Source organism: Astatotilapia calliptera, chromosome 9, assembly GCF_900246225.1.
Source record: "Astatotilapia calliptera chromosome 9, fAstCal1.2, whole genome shotgun sequence".
Classification (NCBI taxonomy): domain Eukaryota; kingdom Metazoa; phylum Chordata; class Actinopteri; order Cichliformes; family Cichlidae; genus Astatotilapia; species Astatotilapia calliptera.
This window is the reverse complement of record NC_039310.1, coordinates 25,095,015-25,117,402: the sequence shown is the minus strand read 5'-3', so window position 1 is coordinate 25,117,402 and position 22,388 is coordinate 25,095,015. Positions and strand designations below refer to the sequence as shown.

The 22,388-nt window shown below is 40.8% G+C and overlaps 1 protein-coding gene across 4 annotated transcripts in view; it reads left to right on the top strand.

Annotated features, from left to right (window-relative positions):
• The first annotated feature begins 562 nt into the window (after positions 1 to 562).
• The window catches only part of LOC113029328 (enhancer of polycomb homolog 1-like), a 36,706-nt gene continuing 14,880 nt past the window's right edge, over positions 563 to 22,388 (top strand). Inside the window, exons 1-8 of one of the 4 annotated variants that reach the window (XM_026180157.1) lie at positions 563 to 630; positions 15,441 to 15,600; positions 16,735 to 16,880; positions 17,311 to 17,517; positions 18,090 to 18,238; positions 20,626 to 20,779; positions 21,865 to 22,023; positions 22,252 to 22,341. In XM_026180157.1, coding sequence (XP_026035942.1) covers positions 15,501 to 15,600; positions 16,735 to 16,880; positions 17,311 to 17,517; positions 18,090 to 18,238; positions 20,626 to 20,779; positions 21,865 to 22,023; positions 22,252 to 22,341 — 1,005 coding nt within the window. In that variant the 5' untranslated portion in view covers positions 563 to 630; positions 15,441 to 15,500. Of the gene's footprint in view, positions 631 to 1,398; positions 1,455 to 6,607; positions 7,067 to 15,440; positions 15,601 to 16,734; positions 16,881 to 17,310; positions 17,518 to 18,089; positions 18,239 to 20,625; positions 20,780 to 21,864; positions 22,024 to 22,251; positions 22,342 to 22,388 lie in introns of those variants that run through there. The other 3 variants (XM_026180158.1, XM_026180156.1, XM_026180155.1) reach the window with 3 other exon arrangements.

Sequence of the window (22,388 nt, the reverse complement as noted above, 5' to 3'; positions counted from 1 at the left end):
AACAAATACTGCAGCTATGTTATGAAAAAAAAATGTATCTGATTATTTGCTGTTCAGTAAGTGGCTCTAATAAGTTTTGCCCTTTGACTCCGTCTGTGTTTAAAAGCCTATTTAAATCCTATTATTTGCACACTACCGTAATAAATTCGCATTAATGCATGACAACATTTTTCCTATTATTATTATTATTGTTGTTACTTATGTTGTTGTTATTCGTGGGTGGGCGGGGTTACTAGTGAGCTCATCCTCCCCGAGTTCTCCACAGGTGATTGGTGGCTTTTACCGTCCAATCACAATCCGCCTGTAAAGTGGTTTGGTGGTCACTTTGGATCGTTTTTGGGTTGTTTTTTTTTTTGGATCGAAGTAACCTGAGCTAACTAACCAAGTTTTTCGTCAGCGACAGGACAGCTCCTCCTTTACCCTTGCTTTGGCTTCCAATGACCTCTCTTTTTGCATCAACGGCATTTGCATATACATAAAAAGAAACTGAATATCCTTCTTTTTTTTTTCTCTCTCTGAGGCGTCCTAGAAGGGAGCTAACAAGCGTTAGCATTAGGCTAGCATGACAGCCAGAAGAACAACTGCCACCATCACCATCCTCCTCCTCCCCTGTGGGTTTGCTGGCACCGGGTAAGTTGCGAGTCAAGCTCAAGCTTGTTTTCCCCGTGTTGTATCCTTGGGAAGCGAAAGTTGTGGCTTTAAAGTCACTTGCGAGCTCAAATGAAACTGTTGGTGGCTGTCCGCAAACTGTTAGCTGGCTAGTAAATGGCGCAGGGTCAGGGTAACTGGGCTAAGCTAGCGTTAAGCTAGCATCTCTATCGCTCTTCTTTGTGCAAGCAGCTGTGTCTGGTCTTGAGAACTGAACGAATTAAAAAGCCTTCGAAAACTCATTTTTGGGGGGGTCGAAGCGGTGCCCAATTGCTTGTCATTTGCTAAAACGATACCTTACAGCTTTTTTGCTGTCGTGTCCTGTTCTGTTTACCCATCTGTTCCACCATATATGGCTTACTCTACTGTGTACTCTTTTGCAGGAGCAAAACTTGCTGTGTGTGCTTCAAAACAGTCCAAAGCCAATGGATATGGGAAAATTCATTCGTACAAACATTTACTTGGCAGCGTTAGTGTATACGTAGATAGCAGATGTAGAAATTGTCGACGTTTTCTCCATTGTAAACCTGCATACAGAGTTAAAGAGTCCTATAGAGAAAATAACCTCACAGCAGATGCCGAGATGTCTTCTGGGCTTAGAATTTATATTTGTTTCCAGTAATAACTTCCAGTAATAATGATGTTTATAAGCACTTCTTCTTTTTTGACTCATTTTGTTTCACAGGCCTCCATTATGGTCTACAGATGTCAGCCTATGTCTCCCAAATGGATGACGATTATTGTGACCAAAATCTTCGCCTGGATCTTGTATTCATCGCCACAAAAATTTTCACCCATCTCTTCAGGTTATTTGCGTTTCTTCTTATTTTCAGTGATTTTGATGAAGACTGTAACGGGAGGGTAGCTGGTTTCCATGGTTTTCTTCCACTTATCCAATTCAGGATCGTAGTAGGGCTGGGGCCTATCCGGTTGTTCAGTGATGACGCGACTAATCCTACTTCCGGGCCTAAAGTAGTCTGCGTTTAATATGGCTTTTATGTTGTTAACATGTTTAATGTTATGTATTTTCTTCGATTTAATCTCAAAAAGCTCCTAAAACAGTCAGTGATCACTGTTGACCTCCCTCGCTTTTATTACCGCTAATCATTTATTTAAGCTCAGTTTTTAAAACCTTAGGATGTAACTACAGCCCAGCCCATGCAGCAGTATATGAATGACTAACCTCGTATTGTGGATGGATTATCTCAGTTGTTCTCCTGGCTGAAGTTTGGTCCTTTTACACCATCCTGCCATGCGATTACATTTGTTTCTGACCACCGAGAACACTCACGTTAACTTTTATCGAGTGGGAAAAAAGTTAGCTTGTTTATATTATGCTAACATAGCTGTGTCGCTAGCGGTCACGTAGCACATCATTATATACCAGCTAGCCCAACTTCAGTAACCCTACAAACGTCACTGCTTTTTAGTTTTCTGTCTTCATTTATGCTGGAAGTGATAACAGAGCTGTACGTTTTAATTTGTTTCCAAAACCCCGCAGTCAGGACATGCTATATTGTATTTAGATAGAAGCTAGCGAGCTAACTCCCTGCTAACTTCTAACTCCGTTAAATGTCATAAATTCCGTTTTCATGGATGCCTGGATGTTAAACTCAATTGTTACACCTGGTAGAGCAGAACGCTGATCATTTTATTAAAGATGAAAGACTTTAGACAGTTTTTCAACTCTCAGTAATGCCATAGTGATCGTTTGATATATGGACCTGCAGCGGAGTTTAGGCCCAGGCACGGCTAGTGACGTCAGACTTAACGACCGGATAGAGATTGATAGACCATGTGACTTTTGCGTATTGCATGCTGGGAACTCGTGGCAAAACAATCCAAGTACCGCGTCAAATGCAAGCATTTGCAGCACCGCAAAACGTTCATTCTCCGGTTCCAATACCTTCTTGCTTTGTCTTTGCTCCCCAAAAAAGGTATGTACAAAACGAAGGAGAACAATGCCGGTCCGTACAAAGACAGACTTGATGAAAAGTCAAAGAAAGATACGAGGAAAAAAAAATCAAAGGAGTGAAAGGGTTAGACCCGTACGAGCACACAGAGTGGACAAAATACGTTCGCGTGCTGCCCAACTTTCACCACGCTAATTATACGGTTCTTGGAGTGAGTGCATACACTCATGAAGTTTAGTAACTTCAGGTCACTGCAACAAGCCCAGGTACAGTTTACCGACGGATGGGTACAGGAACTTGAAATGCACCGTGTAGAACGAAAGACCATCGTACGAACAAATGTAAGTTTACCAGTCTCACAAATCGTCTTCATAAATACACATTCGTTAACAGTTTATTAATGGGAACTTTGAGCTAAACTGTAATTAATTAGTAGTGGAAATAATTTCTGGTACGCATTACAGAAATGCAGCAGTGACAATAATATTGTATGCTGTAATTGTACTGGGCAATTAGTGATACAAAAAAACTGTTTTATCCTGTGAATAAAGTATATGTTTTTGTCAATGTACCATAATAACAGAAGCGAAACACAATATTGTGTCAGGACAATTCACTATTTATGCACAATAAACAAAGGAGCATAGCGCGACAATTTCTGTTCAGCACCAGACTTGCTTGTAAACTATATCACCAATTATGTTAAGAAAAATGACGTATTAACTACAACAAAACACTAACCTTCGTGTAAATGCTTGGAGCAGACTAACCTGTGAGCTGGAGTGTTCTGGGACGTTATATTTGGTCTTTGAATGGCTGCAATCCAGGCCATCCGTCGCCTCTTTGTTACTTCGGAAACATGGCTTGAACAATTTCTCTTCAACGATGTAATCCGATAACAACCGATCTCTTTACCCGTCGGCTTCCCGTGGCTGACATGCGACCGGCTATTGCAGTTAATAATACAACAGCTTCTTGCCATTTTTTTTTTTTTTTTTGCTTCTTTTATCGCTGTGTAACAGATTTCAATTGAAAGCCTGTGTGCGCTAGTACCTCTTGCCACGACTTCCCAGAATCCTTTGCGGTGTTACCCCTGAATGACGTCACATTTTCAATCTCTATTCCAGTTGTCAATGGGCAAGAGGTGGGGTACAACTCTGGACAGGATGCCAATCTGTCACAGGGCTAACACAAAGAGACATAGATTCACATTTATGATGAATTTAGACTCACCGCTTAATCTAACATCGATTTCGCTAGTAGCAGGTCTGAGATTTATGGATTTGAAGGCCTTGGTGAGGACTGGCAGTGGCCCCAGGTCAGACAGATCCTTGTGTACTAATGAGGGGTGTGAGAACTGGGAAAAGTGGGGAGGAGGGTGAGGCATAAAAATAAGAACAAACAGGCTGCAGTGCAGGAATGATCAAGGAAATCAAGGAAATGGAACAAGCCAATGTATCTGTAGAGAGAGACCAGGCATGTACAGGGAAAAGATGCAAACTTAACACAAAAAGGCCCTAGCTGGTCTGTGCGTTCAACCCTATCTATTGTGCCTCCTCCTAATATCTGTATTAATGCTGTAGTTTTTAATGTATTGAGTCTTTGTGTATAATAGTGCATGTTTGCATGCCGAGAAATCATCTTGGAGCAGTAATATTAAAAGTAAAAAGTGCTGTGTTCATAAAGCCAGAAATATCCTTATTCAGGCTGCCTACTTTCTTGATCAACTATAAAAATGGAAAACAAGAATTCATGCAGCTAATGGCTTAATGGTCAAGAATGAAGAAGCTATTGCATTTAATTATTGTTCCATTAAATGAAACGGACCAGCAAATGTGCTGTGATAAAGATTTGCTGAAATGAACAAGTTTGGAAGTTGGTGGCTTCCCTGATTTATTTCAGCTCTCTGCAGTGAGAAATTGTGATGCTGATAATGATGCACCAATGAAAGTGAGAAATGTGTCATCTAACATTTGGTCAGATGTAAACTACATCTTTAAAGAAGAACCAGTCAGGGTGGTAGGTTTACTTTTCTGCAGCATTTCCTGTACTGGCAACCACCAATGAGAAGATGAAGCTTCGGCGAGATGAAGCTACAGTTAATCACAGCAAATTGACACTTAAAAAATTAAAGCATTATATGCACCAGTGTATTTTTGTTTCTGTTGCCAAAAAAGGCATGAAACATTGTTGTGGTTAAAACGGCATGTATGTACCGATTAGAAAGAGTTATTGCTCTGGGGTACTTCTTATTCTTACTGGCCAGGCACCAAAAAGATGCACATTGTCAAATATGAAATGCACAGTAAAGGTCACTTAGTAAAGTGATGCACTTGAAAAATGATATAAATAAGGGTGCTTCCTGGATTCAGATGTTGTTTTTTTTACATTGGGATGTAATCACTTTGTTAGATATACCTTTTCATTAGTGCTAACTCAATGCATTTAGGCATGTAAACATGGCCAACGCAACCTACTGAAGTTCAAACTGAGCATCAGAAAGGGGAAAGAAAGATGGTTTATGTAGCTTTGAACCTGGGATGTTGGTGCCAGATGGACTGGTCTGAGTAGTTCAGAAACTGCTGATGTACTGGGATTTTTCCACACACAACCGTCTCTAGGGTTTCAGAAAATGCTCACAAAAGAGAAAGTACCTTGTTGATGCTAGAGGTCTGAGGAGAATGGCCACACAGCTTTAAGCTAATGGGCAAGGTAAAAGTAAGTCAAATACTCAGTGGTTACACAGAGCATCTGTGAATGAACAACACAGTGAACCTTAAAGCAGATGATCCACAGCTCAGAAGACTACACTGAGTGTAACTCTTGTCAGCTAAGAACAAAAAACTGAGCCCGCAGTTTGCAAGTACTCACCATAATTGGACAGTAGAAGTTTGGAAAAATGTTGCCAGGCTTGAGTCTTCATTTTCTGTTGTGACATTTGGAAGGGTCACAAGTTGTTGTAAACTACATGAAAGTGTGGATCCATACTGCTTTTTATTAATGGATCAGGATGATGTTCTGTGGGATATTTACTTTGGGGCCCTTAGTAGTAACTGAACTAAGCTGGTACTGACCACATTTATCCCATAATGACCAGTGTGCCCATCTTCTGGTGGCACACATAATGTCATGAAACTGAAATCATCTAAATCATACTTTTCATGAACATGATAGTGAGTTCACCGTATTTCAATGGCCACTACAGTCAATAGATCAATAGTGTATAATAATATAATATATAAAAGATACTGTCATTTATATATATATATGGACATTAACTTCTTTACAGTAAGTGTATTTTATATTCAGTTTCCAGGGTGAACTGCTCTTCACATACAACAACACAAATAAGGCCAGAATACATATTTGTTTATTGCTCAACCTAAACCAGTTTTGTTCCTGTTGCTTTCACCTTCTAGAGCATTTTCTGTAGTATTTGGGCGTAACGTTGCGGCTGTGATGACGACACATCGGACTACTTCCTGGCTCTGACCATGTTAATACGTTTTGTGCATTCGCATGAACACAAGTCAGTCCAATTATAATTAAAAGTGTAGTGTTTGCACCACAGGGTGGCGATATTTGCAAAACAATTCACTAATTGATACAGCATGTTCTGGTTGTTCATAATAATTTTAACACACGATACAAGTTTGAAGAATTGCGTCCTTGCTGTGTTAGAAAACACCCGTGAAACCTCTGAGTTAGGGTGGTGTGTCAGTCCTTAATACGATCTGTCTATATGTGGCGGCATAATGAATGAGTTACGTCCTTTTTACATTTTTTAAAAACAATATCTATATATACTTTTTTTTTTTTGAAGATGTAAAATATATGTATTTTCTTACGTCAGCATCAGCCTGTCGTATAACAGCATGAGAACATCCCGAGCCTAGGAAGTTCACATCCCATCATCAGCATCCAGCGTTGTTGTTGTTTTTTTTTCCCCCGCTGTCGATTCAGCCCCTCCTTCCTCCCTTTTCTCGTACCCCAAGGGTCTCGCGAGCGCGCACGCGTGCGAAACTGCGTGGGAATGGCTGTTTGTATGATCGAGGGGGTTGGGCCGCTTGGAGCGAGCGGTGAGCTGCATGAGTTTGTAATGTCCGCCATGTTGGCAATGGCGTATTGAACCAGGGAGGAACAGCGGTGCCTACGAGAGAAAGAGACCGACAGAGAGCGATCGAGACCCGGGCCTGCCCGGCTCTGTTCGCGCTGCTACGGACCCAAGCCCGCCCTCAATCGACCGGCTGACTCTCAGAGACCGTCACAGATTCATCCATGAGAACTCGAGGCAGACCTGCTGTTATTCCTAGCAGATCGAATAGATTTATGCTGCATCTTTTATTATAAAAATGAGTAAATTGTCGTTTCGGGCACGGGCACTGGATGCTAGTAAGCCCCTGCCCGTCTTCCGCTGCGAGGATTTGCCGGACCTGCACGAATATGCCTCAATCAACCGGGCAGTACCGCAGATGCCAACGGGGATGGAAAAAGAGGAGGAATCGGTATGTTATTTTATTGCTGCCCGACTGGCGGTGGATCTTTGGCGGCATTTTCATAGCGCGAGGCGCCGCTATGTTGCCTGCGCAAGCTTGTGCAAAATGGCCGCCATATTTTCTCTTTCGTGCGCACGATAGAGCTCGATGAAAACTGAATTCTACTAACCCGTTTCACCACGAGTGGCTGTGTAAGGTTGCAATATTGTGATATTTTATTGGTAAGCCGTGTTGTGTCCGTTTATTTCCTTTTAAGCAGTACCTGAATGCACAAAGAAGTCACGTGACCTCTATCTGTTCCACCATTTTGTTGACTTTCTCGTTGGTAAAGGCGAGCGGGATAGGCCTTGGACGTGGTGTACTTTTCGTTAGCGAATGCCAGGGGGAGACACTGAGCCTTCAGCCCCGGTTGACAGCTAGGCGCCTCGTGTTGACAGCCACAGCCCTGCCATGTGTGCTGCCTGTTTCGCGGAGAACGCGGAGTTTAAAAATATGTCCCAGAGCTCTGCTTTATGATTAATAACGGCACTCCTCTTCACATATACGTGGTTCAGTTCCTGTAAACTGTGTTACGACATGCATGGTGTAGCCATGACGGTGCCATTCATGGGGAAGTTTCATTCGTGTAGTGCAGCACGTGGATGTAGTCTTCTTTTCTGGAGCCATATTCCAAGTATCTTATTGGTTAGAAGCGTCGATGGCAAGAAAACGGTGACGATAGAGAATTTCAGTTATGTTTCTGAAAATTGGGCTTAAATTACTCTTATGAAAGTGTCTTATTGCAACTACTTATTTATTACTTGAATCCTTCATAATTGCATGAGTTTGGCCCACTGAGATGTCTGTACTGTGGTATTAGTCGGATTTTTGTTTTTTAACACTATAGTATATTGTTCTGCTTTTACTCACGTGTTTTGAGATTACACATATTCAAATTATAACCAAATACACAAATTTGCATTTGCCTGTAGACAGATTGGTCTATATGTTTTGACCACAAAGCCTTTCATTTAGAGTTTATACCTGAAATGAAAGCTGTTTTTCTGATAGTACACAAAGTTTAAGTTGCTCATGCATTACCTGCTCATCTGGTCGGCCCCACTGACTTTTTCTAATTCACTTTTATACACCACCTGAGATGCCTCAGCAGACACAAACATGATCCACAGATGGGATGTAAAGCAAGTTGAAATCCTGCTTTCATACCCTCCTCAACCTGCTGTGCACATACACAGCAGAAATTGCATAACAGTGTGACAGAAGAGATAAAGAGGACAGTTTTACTCAAAGCCTGTGCGTGGCTTAGCTCCCTGACCCACATCCTGTCCAGGAACAGTGGGGTGTTGTTGCATTGACTAAATACCCAAATGTTGGCTGAGAGTTATGTTGTTCTAACTTACCAGCAGGCACAGTTTGTGAGTGTTTGTTGCGTCACAATGCATGTGCATCACTTTGTCTCTTTAATTCATAATTTTAGCTTGCAAGTGTAACCAGAATCTAAATCAGGTGGAAGTTTTTGTTGTTGTTGTTGTTATAATATAATCAAGGGACTAATTTCATCAGCATTTAAACCTTCAAACCTCTGGCAAACAATTAACTTCTGACACAATCTATTTTTGCAATGCAACAGGACATCTTTGCTTGCACCATGTCATGCATAGTGTAAATAGTTTGTGTGTTCCAGTGACTGTTACCTTTACACTCACATTGAATTGTTCCATAACGTCTGGGGAAGTTAAAAGGTAAATCTGTAAACCACGTTTTTGACTACAAAATTAAAATGCTTTAGAGGTGGACTTTGTCCCTGCGACGCCACAATTTATGATTCACAATACGTCAGCCAGTAAATCCTCCTGTCTTTAATTATAATTTACAGAATTGTCTCAATGTTTTATTTAGTATGATGCTAAGTCAGCAGGAAATGGTTTACTGATGGAGGGGAAGGGAGTTGAGGCTAGTTTTCCCATCTGTAACAGTAATGTCCTTATTCACCTAGAGAAGTCGCCCCCTGCTGGCTGTCAGGTATACGCTTTTCAGTCCTGGAAGCTACATCTATCCTTCACACTGTTTGCAGTCATGATTTCTCTTTGTGTGTATTTATTAACACACAAAGTATTGAACAGTTTGTTTAATCGACTAACGGTCTTAAATTGAGTGATTTCTAGAATTGTCACTGATTTCTGGTAGTGTTACTAAAATGTGTGGCACAGTGAAATTGGATGCTTCTGTGCAAACAGGAGAAACATGTAAAGCCAAACAAAACACAGCCACCAAAATGCTCCGTGTGGATCTCCTTCAAAAAAACCAAATGGACAAAAATGATGTCTGGTGCACACTACGTCCATAAAGCTACCATATTACAGCTCGACTACAGGGTCATTTAACAAGTATTAGGTATGGGCATGTGTCAAGTTAACCTTTATTAAATTTAAAATGTTAATACTTTAGAGGGGGCTTGCATTCGTGACCACTTTAGCTTTAAATTGAAAGGACGTCCCCCTCTCCCATACTAATCATATAGTACTTATGCACCTGCGTGATGTTTTGTGAGGGTTGATATTGAGCGACATTGTTTCTCCACTGAATTTTGAGTGTTGTTCAACATAAATCACTTTTTCTCATCTGTGGAAAACTAGCAGTACTTGTGGATTTTACACAATATGTGTTCTTGGATTTGCTGAAATGCACCACCCTCACTTCCTCGCCTTCCTCTGGGCATGTTGAGCTGAAAACACCTGCTGGAGGCCACACTTTTGTTGCCATGGCAACTTTTATTGGAGTCATCTATTTTTTTTCTTGGGAACATTTAATGGAGGGAACGCGTGGTGCTGTGAAAAATAGATTTTCATTTGTCTCTCCTCGATCTGCATCTGTGACCGTGACAGAAAGCATAACTGCCACTGAGTCCCAGAACATTTTGTGTGGGAAGAACAAGAGAATCTGAGGTTCAATATTAGATTGTGTTTTCTCGGGTGGAAAGCCGTTAGAAGCTACTTTGTATCCAGTTGTTTTCACTATTTGTGCCCACTTTGCACTAGATGTGTCACAAGACCAAAAACGTTGTCTGTACCAAAATAAGTCAAATGCATACATTACAAAGCATAGTGTGCTAATACATGATCATGAATCATCATATTCTTATAAAATGAACAGTAAGCCTACTAATTAGCTATTAGAGTAGCTTTGCATGATCCACTGCTCAAACTAATTCTTTGCAGCCCCTCAGTTCGTCCTTTGTGTGATGCAAACTGTGCAAGCTCCTCTAAATTTAAGCCAGCTTTCTTCTTATTGGCTGCATCTTACAAACAAAAGGATTGACCTGAAGTTGGGAGTGGCCGCTGTGCTCACCCTAAGCTGGTTCCCTGATTTGACCATATGAGAGAGATCTGCTTTCACTGACATCATGCAGAGCCAGAAAAGAAATTGTGTTCAGATAAGTGTGAAGGCTGAGCTTCAGGCCTTGTATGATACTGGTAAATATGCTAAACTCATCATTTGAACCTTTAGCTTTTTGTAATATGCTCATTTCATCATTGTAACTTGATTGTACAAAGCAGGATATAAGAAAAAGCATAAAATTTAATTTACTTAAAGTCCCAGTTTCTTATTTTTACTTTTTTGGAAGCAAGACCATAGGGACAAGTAATTTTCAGCATCCAAAAACTGTTGAAAGTTCAAACAGCATAATGGCACATCAACTTGAAAGTTTGGCTAACACAGGCTTTTGCTGTGGGTCCCGTAATAACCTGGTTCACTTGTTCTCATGTGCCATTCACAAAATCCTTTTATCCGGCACTCTCAACTCCTCTGCAGAGGAAATCCCAGGCTGTGAACCATGCTTGTGAGGATCACAGCTGTGAAAGATCAGGATATCTTTAGGTCAGAGAAGGCTCAGGGCTGCCTGCTGCAACCTGCCGAACCAATATCCTTTATAGAAGCTCGCAAAGGCAGGTCTGGGCCAGGCTCAGGTTTAATTGGCACCTTACGTGCACGCTTTATGCAGGTTCCTTATCTCACAAAGCTCCTGGGTTCATCAGCATGTCAGACGGTAGGGTTCAGAGAGGGCAGTGTCTTTGTGGTGGTTTTATGAGCAAACGCATCCTTCACTGTGCCAGTCAAACATGTAGTTTACATAAGCTCATGTCATGTCAGTAGACAACGCTTTGATAAGCAGTACTCTCTGAGCTGTAACAGTTGCTGAGTAACAGTGCAGACAACAGTTAAGTACATTTTGTAAGAAATGTATTTCAGTTGAATACTAGTTTGGAGTGGTTTGATTTCTTGCATCATTGTGCTTCAATTTTTGCTTGTAATTATCAATACAGGCTGGTGTTTCAAAGACTTAAACTATGCTTTTAATTTAGATATGAGAAGTCTGATGTAAATGTGCGTGCAAAGCGTAACTTTTAACGTTTTAAGTCTCTGAGCTCAGAGAACCACAGCTTCTGCAGTTTGGGTTTAACCCAGGAAGGACTTTTTAAATGTACAATGACACAGAGCTGTTGGCTAATTTGCAGGAAGTTGTGTTTGTGGGCAGTGAACATGGCTGTGTGAAATTTTTAATAAGTGTGCCTGCCCAGCCTGCTCACGCTCGCAGTCGCAGCCAAATCTGGTTCTTTGTTTTTGTCCTGACCCTTCAATTTGTGTAACCGTGCCAAATTGAGTCTTGGTTGAGAGTGCTATTCAAGCTTTAGATTGTGGTTAAGTTAGTGCTTGGTAAAAAGTTGTGTATTTCTCTCTTGTGCTCTTTTAGAGCCTGCGGCAAGCAGGAAATGCTGGGATTTAGGATGTTGTGGATGATGTCTAAAATCCTCAGTGGTGAACACTTTCGCAGTTGACACAATAAGATGTTTTTCTTGGCGTAGACTGTGCTTGATGGGTTTACAAGGGGCAGATGGTTCAGCTCTGGGCACATGCTGTGTCCTTTGATGCCAGTTCACAGCTCTGATATGGTTCCCCTGTTACTCCATGCAGAGCTCCTCGTGGCTTTGAATTTTTATTTAAGGCAGTTCAGACACCCATGCAAGTGTGGAAGTGTATAAAACTGAGTCGTTGTCAGGGAATGCTTGTTTGTGGTCATATTTGCCAGGCGCAGTTGGTATCTCTTAACATTGACCCACATTTCAGATTCTAGCCAATAAACTGTAGTTGAGAAAACGTGTGTGTGAAGTGTAAAATGAGTAGGAGCTCTGTTAAAATACTTGTTAGAGCAAGACGGATCTTGAGTTGGTTTGACTTGATTGGCCGTCTGTTGCATCAACCACAAATAAAAGGCCTACAGATATTGTGCGCTACAGAGTGAGCGTGCAGTGCTAGTAAGTTGCAGTGTCTTTCATGCAGATCTTAATGCCAGTGCATAAGCGAGAGCTTTGCTTAAACTCCTGTCATTTAGTAATAACACTGATTCTGAACTCCGAGGAGCTAGGGCCGTTCGATACAACGATATATATCGGATGACGATATAAAAACGTCTATCGTTTCATTTTACGCTATCGTTTGTTTCGGGGTATCGCAAAATAAACTGTTTACGGCAATATTTTTTTCATCGTTTTAATGGTCACTGTAGTGGCTATATTAATTTATTACAGTTCTTTCTTTCTCTTATATTTTAATAACCACACTACGGACGGACAAGCGCCTGTTTTTATGCGTTGTGGTTAGCAACAACAACGGTAAAACCACCGTGTGTCTGCTTGTTTATTTTCCACATAAACCTTTCACAATAAAGCTCAAGATCCTGTTGAGACTTTGCTCTTTCATGTGATTCAGTTTATTTTGAAGATTATTTACGGATGAGAATTAAAAAAGAGCCGTCAGGTGCTAAAAAATAAACCTTAGACTCAAACGTTAGAACAGGCTTTTCCCCGCAGCACGCCGTGTAATAAATACTCACAAAGAAAACGGCAGCCGTTACAACTTATGTCTAAAAATGTATCGTTTCATGCATCGGTTAAAACACTCGACTCCAGCGACATGACGCGCAGCTGGAAACACTTCCTGCAAGTCGAGCTGCCCGAGATTCACAGAATTTACAGAAAATGTTACATTTTTGTGATTTATATCGTTATCGGGATGATAGAATTCTTATATCGGGATATGAGATTTTGGTCATATCGCACAGCCCTACGAGGAGCAGTATGCTGTTTGGAAAATTAAGACACTGTTTTATACAGGGGGAAAAAGATTCATATTTTTGTGGGATTCTTCCAAACAACATATATTTCAGGTAACTATCAGTTGTGTAATATGAAAACATTTTGTACTTGCTGAGTTCAAGAGTCAAACAGTCTGAGTCATTTGCCCACGTTTATGCTTCTGCTGCCAAGTTGGAGTACCAGATTTGCTGCTGAAGAAACTTTGCAGGTATTTTAATATGATCCACTGGCTCAACATAGGCAACAGAATATCTGTAAACTTTTTTCTTCTCTCTCCATTTGTTCCACCTGAGAGATGCAGTAAATAATAATGAGTCATTGTTGTGAGTGATAGTGGGGTTACCTGAGGGGTGCTCAAAAAGAGGTGTTTGCCACAAAGCACATGCTACAAAGTCCAACTCGGCTGACTGTGAAGCTCACCTTTCCAAACTCATTGACATGGCAGTGCACTTTCTGATACTCCTACGCTGTTCTCCTGCTGATGACTCATTTCTCTGAGACATCATTACTGTGTTGGCATACATTATATAGACATAACAAACTATGATAAATATTATGCTTTGCCTGTCAGACAAGCCTAGACAAATGAATTGAGATTAGGTTTAAAATGACAGCTAAGAAATGCTACACAAACACTGAAAGATAATGAGCGAAGGGAACTGGAGAGGATTCACACCCAGGAGGTGCAGGATGTTCAAACGAGTGCGATTTTTATTTTGACCCAGCGGCTGACATGTTTGTCCCTGACTTTTGATGATGAATACACCCTAGAGGAAGAGGAAATGTTGGCAGCACCATATGAAGCCAGTGAGGGTTTCACAAGGGATGGAGAGATGACCATTCATGTAGCAGGCCTTTCCTGTTTTGGAACATTTTGTATTTGAACAACTGCCATCATGCTTTGCACTGACAAATAAGATTGCAGTAGCTGATGTTTATATGTTAAGTGTAAATTTCTGTTTTGTTTCTGTGTTTATTTCATTCAAAGGTTAGTGTGATAAAAGGATTGTAGACTTTAAACTGGTTTGCAGGGGGTTTCCTGCCTCTTAAACAGGTATACGAAAGGCTGGATTTACAAAGCTGAGTCTGGGGTTCCTTATTTAACAGAAGTCTGTGATTGTTCTTGTGGTATCTATTGCTGTTTGATAACCAACAATGGCGTTTATGCTTCACTAAATGAAGCCCAACTAAGAAAACATTACTATCCTGGTGTTGATTTCAAGGAAGACAAAAACTAAACTAAATCCTGGTTAATTTTGGGTGTAAATTTGAGTATAGATTTTTTTTTTCTGGCACAAGATGTAAACAGTACCTCAGTCTACTATCAGCCAAAATATTTCAAACATCTGCATTGGCTCAGAATTTCATAATTCTGTATTTCACAGTGTGACAGATGTTTTAAACCAATCAGTCGGAGCAATAAGCAATGCCAGTGTTTTTTGTATTATTTCTTCTGTGCCAGGGAACTAAAGAAATCTCCAGAATGAAAACAACATTTAGGCAGCGCAAAATTGAGCCAACACAATAGATAAACATCAGCCGCTGCCATCTTATTTGCCAATATACTGATGAAAGCCAGCCAGCCAGACCATAAACATTGGCCAGCCTAAGACATTTGCAGAAAAAGGCTAATATCAGCCACTCCTGACGTGCATCCTTTGGTTTTACATACGGATTCTCGATGTTATGTACATGAAACATTTCACAGCTCTGTCCTCGCAGACCTTCCTCTGGAGCTCGTCCAGTGAGAGGTTTAGGCTGTAATCTCTTTAATGTGAGAGGTCTGACGCCACAGATCACATTTATTATCCTGTTAAGTACAATACTTTAAGCACTTGGCGTTCTTTAACATCTGGACTGCTTATGGTTATTAGTCCTGTGCAAGCACAGCGAAACGATATCATGCACCTCATAATGAAACAACTTTTGGTCTTAACTAAATCACTCATTGTCATTGTTTCCATTACACACTGTTGTACGTACATGCAGATGCACAACAGAATGAAATGGGGGGGTGATGTGTAAAATGAGTATTGAAGTAATTAAAAGATTTTTTTTTAGTTTGTCAACTTGTAAACAAGATGGTTTAAGAAACAATCCGGAGTCTTTTTTTTCCTTCTTTTTTTAATAATTCTTTGTGTACAAATGTCTCTTGACAAATCAAGATACTGATCACTGCAGAAGTCTTTGCATTTTTTTCTAAACAGCGGCTTCTTTCTCTCTTTCAGGAGCACCATCTCCAGCGGGCCATCTCAGCGCAGCAGGTATATGGCGAGAAGCGGGACAACATGGTTATCCCCGTCCCCGAGGCGGAGTGCAACATCACGCACTACGAGTCCCTCTACCCCGGGGAGTTCAAAATGCCAAAGCAGCTTATTCACATACAGCGTGAGTAGCAGGCTGCGTGCAAGTGGATTATCTTCTTAGCTGTGTTAGTGGTCTGTGAGCATGTGGTGATGTTGCCGTTTGGCTGCACCGGATGGCTTCAGGGTGTTTATCCTGCTGATTGAGAGATTTTAGTGTTTGTGGTTTTGATGAGAAACCTGTGAGTAATTAGAAGCGCTTTTCTAAGAGATGTGTATTTATATTGTATGTTTTGTTTTCTGGACGGTTTTCTGAAAGTTAGTGCTTTTTCATGTGGACATAATATTGACACACATAGTTGTTGCTTTTTTTTCTTAAGAAAACTTTAAGATTAAGTCTTGTTGTTTGGCATTTACTGTAGCCATGAAATGTCCTGTGTTCGCATTAGTGAAATGTCAAACTTTGAGACTGCTGTTGCAGATACTTTCACCATAATTTGGCAGTCATCTTAACATTTTAAATGTAGGGGCGGTGAGGGTAACACTGCAAGCTTTTCCAAATGCCACTGGCTTTGACAGGTTAATGTGTTGATTACAGTGGCTCTGATAGTGGCTGTTCAGTAAACATCTTATTTTTTCACCCGAGGGCCACAGTAGTGACAGCCACTTTGAATTTATTTTCTGCAGAATCTCAATGTCAGATTGGCAGGGCCAAAAAAATACAAAGCCAGGGGCAATATTTATGTTCAAATGGTAGATTACATTCACATCTCATATTTGTCCTAAAGTGTTGCCTTATTGAATGGGTGAAAGCACACAACTAAACTGAAGCACAGCGCTTTGTTATGATAAAATGCTGTTTATTTTTTGAGCATAGTTCGGCTGCAGTTGGCTGAAGATAAAGGCTTCAGCAGTTCATATCCTATGGGTTGTGTTATTGACATTGCTTGAAAGGCACTGTTGCTAAATACAAAATGATGGTGAATTATAAAGTCTCTGTATTGTAAGCCCAGGCTTTGCTGACTGAAATGTGTCATAGTTATCCAATATTGATTCATCAATTTGATACACACTGCAGCCTCTGCTGGTATTGTTCAGAAAAGTGATGTTTTGTTTAGTTCAGCAGCCTCATTCCTGCAATGTCTTTGAAATATTTTCTTGGCTGCATCTGTCTCTCCAGTAACCAGCTCTTTTTTTTCTTTTTCTTTTTTTCCCACAGCTTTTAGTTTGGATACAGAGCAGCCAGACTATGACCTAGATTCAGAGGATGAGACGTTTGTGAATAAGCTGAAGAAGAAAATGGAAATCACTGCTCTGCAGTTTGAAGAAATGATAGACCGGCTGGAAAAAGGCAGTGGACAGCAGGTATATGTAACCCTGTGTGGGGAAAGTATTGCTTTGCATGCCCACAGTCTTTTTATTCACTTTACACTGAATAAAATGTACACTCTGAGTCACTTTTTGCATTACTCCATTATGTTTAACTTGTATTTTAGTCATTTGAGAGGCCTGTTATTCTCTTTGTCAGTGGTTTCTTTAAAAGTTACTATTTATTGACGAATAAGCACTTCACATGACATTGAAAAAGACAAAATATGAGTTTATGTGATGTGCCTGAAGGCAGCGTGACTGCTTAAAATCTAAAGCCTTTGTTTTGTTGTGTCTTGGTGTGTTCATAGTGACTGCTTGTTTAAACCAGCTGGACTTAAGTGCTCAGCTATGTGTAATAATTATTTCCAGAATGATGTGGCTCAGGCCATTACACTAACTTGGGCTGGCCTGTGTTGCTCTGTAGCTTGTCAGTCTACAGGAAGCCAAACTGCTGCTGAAGGAGGACGATGAACTGATCAAGGAGGTCTTTGACTACTGGAGCCGGAAGAGGAAAACCAGCAAGGGTGGCTGCCTCATCCCCAGCGTCAAGCAGGAGAAGAGGGATGGCTCTAGCACCTGCGACCCTTATGTGGCCTTTCGCCGACGGACAGAGAAGATGCAAACTAGGAAGGTAGGACTTTCTAGCCAAAAATGAGTAAGATAAAGGCAAATTAAAGGACATAAATTATGCTGACCTACATTTCTACTGGGGCTTCACCAATCCAACTTTTGAAGATAAAAACCTAGAACCCTTGTATTATCTTTTTACCAACGTAATTATATAAGCAGTTTCCATGGGTTTTGGTATGGTCCAAACATATTGGCTTTAAAGTGGTTCAGATGAGGCAGATAAATATTTTGTCCCTACAGTAGTGTTCCCCTAAGATGAAAGATGAGCAGTTGAATATTTCCATACCTTAACCTTTTTAAAGATTTTCAGTTAAAATGGAAACTAATTTAAGGTGACATCCACCAGACACCTCACGGAATGAGATTATCACAATATTTAACTCACAATATGACATTATTTTGCTGTTTAAAAAAGATTTTTTTTAGATTGTGTGATTTGCTGACTATTGCAGTAACATTGTGATTAATCACCTTTTGTCTATTGCAGCTACGCTTCTGTATTGATACAGTATTCACAAGCAAAATATTGGAATTGAGATTTCTGACACTGAATCATCACTGCTCTGTTTTCAGAATCGAAAGAATGATGAGGCCTCATATGAGAAGATGCTGAAGCTGCGCAGGGACTTGAGTCGAGCTGTCACCATCTTAGAGATGATCAAAAGAAGAGAGAAGAGCAAGAGGGAACTGTTGCACCTCACACTGGAAATTGTGGAAAAGAGGTAAGAAAGTTGACTAAACTGCACCTTGTCAGACAAGTAGTTGCTATAAAGGAGACCTTTTCACTTGTACTCTCAAACCACAGGCCCCACTTATCTGATTGGATGACATTTTCAAAAGCGGGTCATTCAGGGTAATAGCTAACGGCTGTGCCCTTGTCCTGTTTTGGGAATGCTTTCTGATAACATCTTAAGAAGCTGAGATGATAATAGCGTGGTGTTTTGGACAGTGTATGTGGTGAACCTTCATATTTGATTAGCCTGTTGTTTACTTGCCAAGTCTGAAATTCAGCACAATGCTTGTCTGCATGACTGATCATACAAAAGTCAACCACATATTTTCTGTAAGGCCAGGCTTCACTGCTCCTGTTAATTGGGGTCGCAGTTAAATGCACTTTTCCATGCAAAGTTCACCTTGTTTATTCAGTAGTGTTTGGACCACATTAGCTCAGTGATGTCTGGGTCCTGGTCAAGGCTTTGCTTTCCCCAGTCTTTTAAGCAGTATAGTGGACTCTATCTCTGTATTCCATCCATCCATCCATTCGCTTCCGCTTATCCCTTTTCAGGGTCGCGGGGGGCGCTGGAGCCTATCCCAGCTGTCATAGGGCGAGAGGCAGGGTATCTCTGTATTATAAAATATAAACTTTGTGTTTTCCAAACTCCATTTTGGATTGTCCTCCCTCCACCCCCCAGTGGAGCCTTTGCAATCCATCTAAACATGACATCCGAATGGAATGAATTTACTCTGAAAGTAGCTGTCAGCGTGAGCTTAAATTGGACCCTTCTCCTTGAAGTGCTTTTGATTTGTAGTGACATTTCAATTTCCTCTTGTTATCCCGGCCTGGTTTCTGCCTGCGCATCACAGCTAGTGCTCACTCTCAGACTGGACCACTCTGTTCCCAGTAGGTAGTTTTTCCCGGTCACTTTATGATGCTATGCTGCTGTAGAGGGGCTCAGGTGTAATGTCTGGTGGGTGCAGTCTGTCATTTGTGTGTCTCAAGCCCTTACTGTGCATTGAAGTTTAGGTTCTTTTGTGTTTCAACTGTGGTTGCATGATGTTAGCAGTTATACATTATTCATGGTAATGTTAGTGATAAATTGAAGTAGTTTACACAAATTTCCAAGCTTAATATAGTCAACTAAAACTATGTGGGAGATGCATCTGTTAGAGCCCGAGCGGTTTTCATGACAGTATGTCATCTACAATATTTAAAACTGAAGCGAATAAAAACAACTTGAACCTAAGTGTGTAATATTTCGTATTATTATGTCTAATGTTATTGTTGAACTGACATGTTGGGATGCACTGATTCAACTATTCATTTCTGATCCGATACCAGTCTTAAGTAAACAAACTCTGCTCCTCACTGTGAAACTCGGAAGCATTCTATATTTCTAAGGCAGCCAACCCTCCATTACTTTTCTGTTAACGTCCTCTATAACAAATATGCAGCAAAAAAAGAGAAGTCATCGCCAGTAAAAACCGGGCACTCTGTCCATCTTCACAGATCTGGAGTTGAGTGCACTATTACTTTGTATCCTGTACACTTCCAGCTTTTTTATTGATGCATTATCTCCTTCTGGCAACTCATACACTGCTGCTGATTTATTGTGTAGTAAACTGGATCAGCTATAGATGGGCTTTTGTCAAATATCCGATTGAGCTTTGTTTTACCAATAATTGTTCATACTTACTGTGTGAGCTGATAAAGCTGAAGTTGGCAGGAGTGCAGTTGTAATACTAAAAATTAGGGGTGCAACAATACTCGTATCGATATTGAACCGTTTGATACAGTGCTTTTGGTTCGGTATGCATATGTATCGAACAATACAAATTGTTTTTATTTATTTTATCAACTTTTCTTCTGACGATGCTGTCTGTGTTGAGAGCTCAGTGGATCTGCGTTCGACTACTCTGCCTAGGCTGATTCTCCTTATGGGGACCTGATATGTTTAATATGCTGCTGAGAATATAGCCCAGAAGAAGTGGATAGTATAGCTTTTATTTTGGAAAGAGCCATTTCTCTGTAATAAACTCTCTTTTCCAAAGATGAGTGATTCCTCAATCAGATACAGGGCTTGCAATATCGCTAGCCCGACGTCCCGGAGCTAGCGATTTTTTTCTCGATCAGATTAATTTTTTTATTATTGTTGTTTCAGTAACATTAAATTAAAAAACTGTACTTTTGAGTTAAAATATATATTTATAATTTTAATAAATTACAAATTAAAAAGGCATCAACATTTTTTGTATCGAAAAAATATCGAACCGTGACACCAAAGTATCGAACCGAACCGTGAATTTAGTGTATCGTTGCACCCCTACTAAAAATGTTAACTTCTTTGCTTTGATTTTCCTCATATTTTGCCTTTCTCTCTGTGTCCACCAGGAATGTGTTGCCAGACTTTGGTAGTGAGGTGATGGCAGAAGCACTGGCACAGCGGGCTCTGGTGAAGCCTGTTTACACCATCCCCATCATTCCCCTGTCCAGCAGTAACCAGTACAGACATCAGGACCACTTGGACATGAAGGACTACAAGAAAGTAAGGACATGTTCATCGTGTGTGTGTGTGTGTGTGTGTGTGTGTGTGTGTGTGTGTGTGTGTGTGTGTGTGTGTGGATACAGAATGATGAGCAAACTACGGGAAATTGTATTGACTTTGAATTCGTCCTTTAGTTGAGTCAATTCACTCAAGCTGCTTAATGCTGTACTCTGTATTGGCACACTGAGTCATATCAGACCTTGGCATTTTCATTTTGAAAGGGTGCATGGTTCGAAATGACAACTAGGTCTAAATTATTAAAAATAATTTCCCTTATGGATAAGAAACTGCAAATTTGTACTTAAGTTTATTATAGTATAACAGTTCTTAACAACACACAGGAGCAAATGTTGGACAGTGTTTTACCACAATAAATATCCTGTTTATCCGTTAAATGTAATGATATAAAGCTAAACGTCCCTTTGTTTACATATTATAGCACTTAATTACTTTGCACAGTTGTGACCTCGGTGTCATCGGAACTTCATTAGCTCCAGTGTCCACCAGCTCTCCCCTTGCCCTGCAATGAGACACCCATTTCCCCTTCTTTTATCTTCTGCCTCCTCCTCTTCCCCTTTACCAGCTGGCTGACCTTTTGCTTTTATTTACACACGTTCATTTTCAGTTTAACTCTACCCCTCCTCCCTCGTCACTCCAACCCTTATTTTTTACAGTGATTAGGCACAGCCGTTCTTCACTGTAGCCTCCCTGCCTCTCTGTTTGCTTTGTCCCCAGAGTGTAAGGACTGAATGAAATCCTACTAATCCTAGCAGAAGTTGGATCGTGTTCAGACAGGGAGGGGTTGTCCCACTGGGGAAGTTTGGGGGTGAAAGGTGGCACGGGGTAGATTTAGGAGGGAGGGGGAGGACAGCCATCTGGCTAGGCAGCGGCATCTGGCACGTGCCACCATCTGCATATCAATGCCTCTCTTTACTTGCTGTTGTTTCTGCACACACTCTAGGCGCCTGTGCATAGACCACCAACACTCAATTGCCGCCAGCAGTATTGTGTCGCGTATGAAAAAGTGTTCTTGATTACACAGACTGCAGTATAAACATGTTTTCATTTCCTTTCCTTCTTCACAGCCTGAGAAGACGGAGGCAGTTCGAACCAAAAGGAAATATGAAAAGAAACCCAAAATCCTGCCTATGTCAGCGCCTCAACATTCAGGGCCCCCTGTGTTCAATCCCAAGGACCTTAACCAGTATGATTTCCCCAGCTCAGATGAAGAACCATTCTCACAGGTAACATTTGGTTCCAGCCCTTCGGTTGTGATGCAATTTCAGTGGGATTTTTACAGAGACTAATATTATACATGAACAAACATGGAACAGAAGTTGAAAGCAGTGATATTGTGTGCTCCATCTGTAAAAACCATGTTTGGCTAGTAATACATTTCTTATTTTCCCTTTAGGAGGGCATGAATTGAAGTCCCTAGCTTTTCCTTTACTTACTTTTTTTGTGTCGTGTAGATCCATTCAGGTTCCTCAGAGGCAGAAGAAGAGAATGATCCAGATGGCTGCTATGCGTTCAGGAGGAAGGCCGGCTGTCAGTACTACGCTGTGAGTGCCCTCCTGTGACTCCCGTGCTTCTATTTATAGTGCCAACA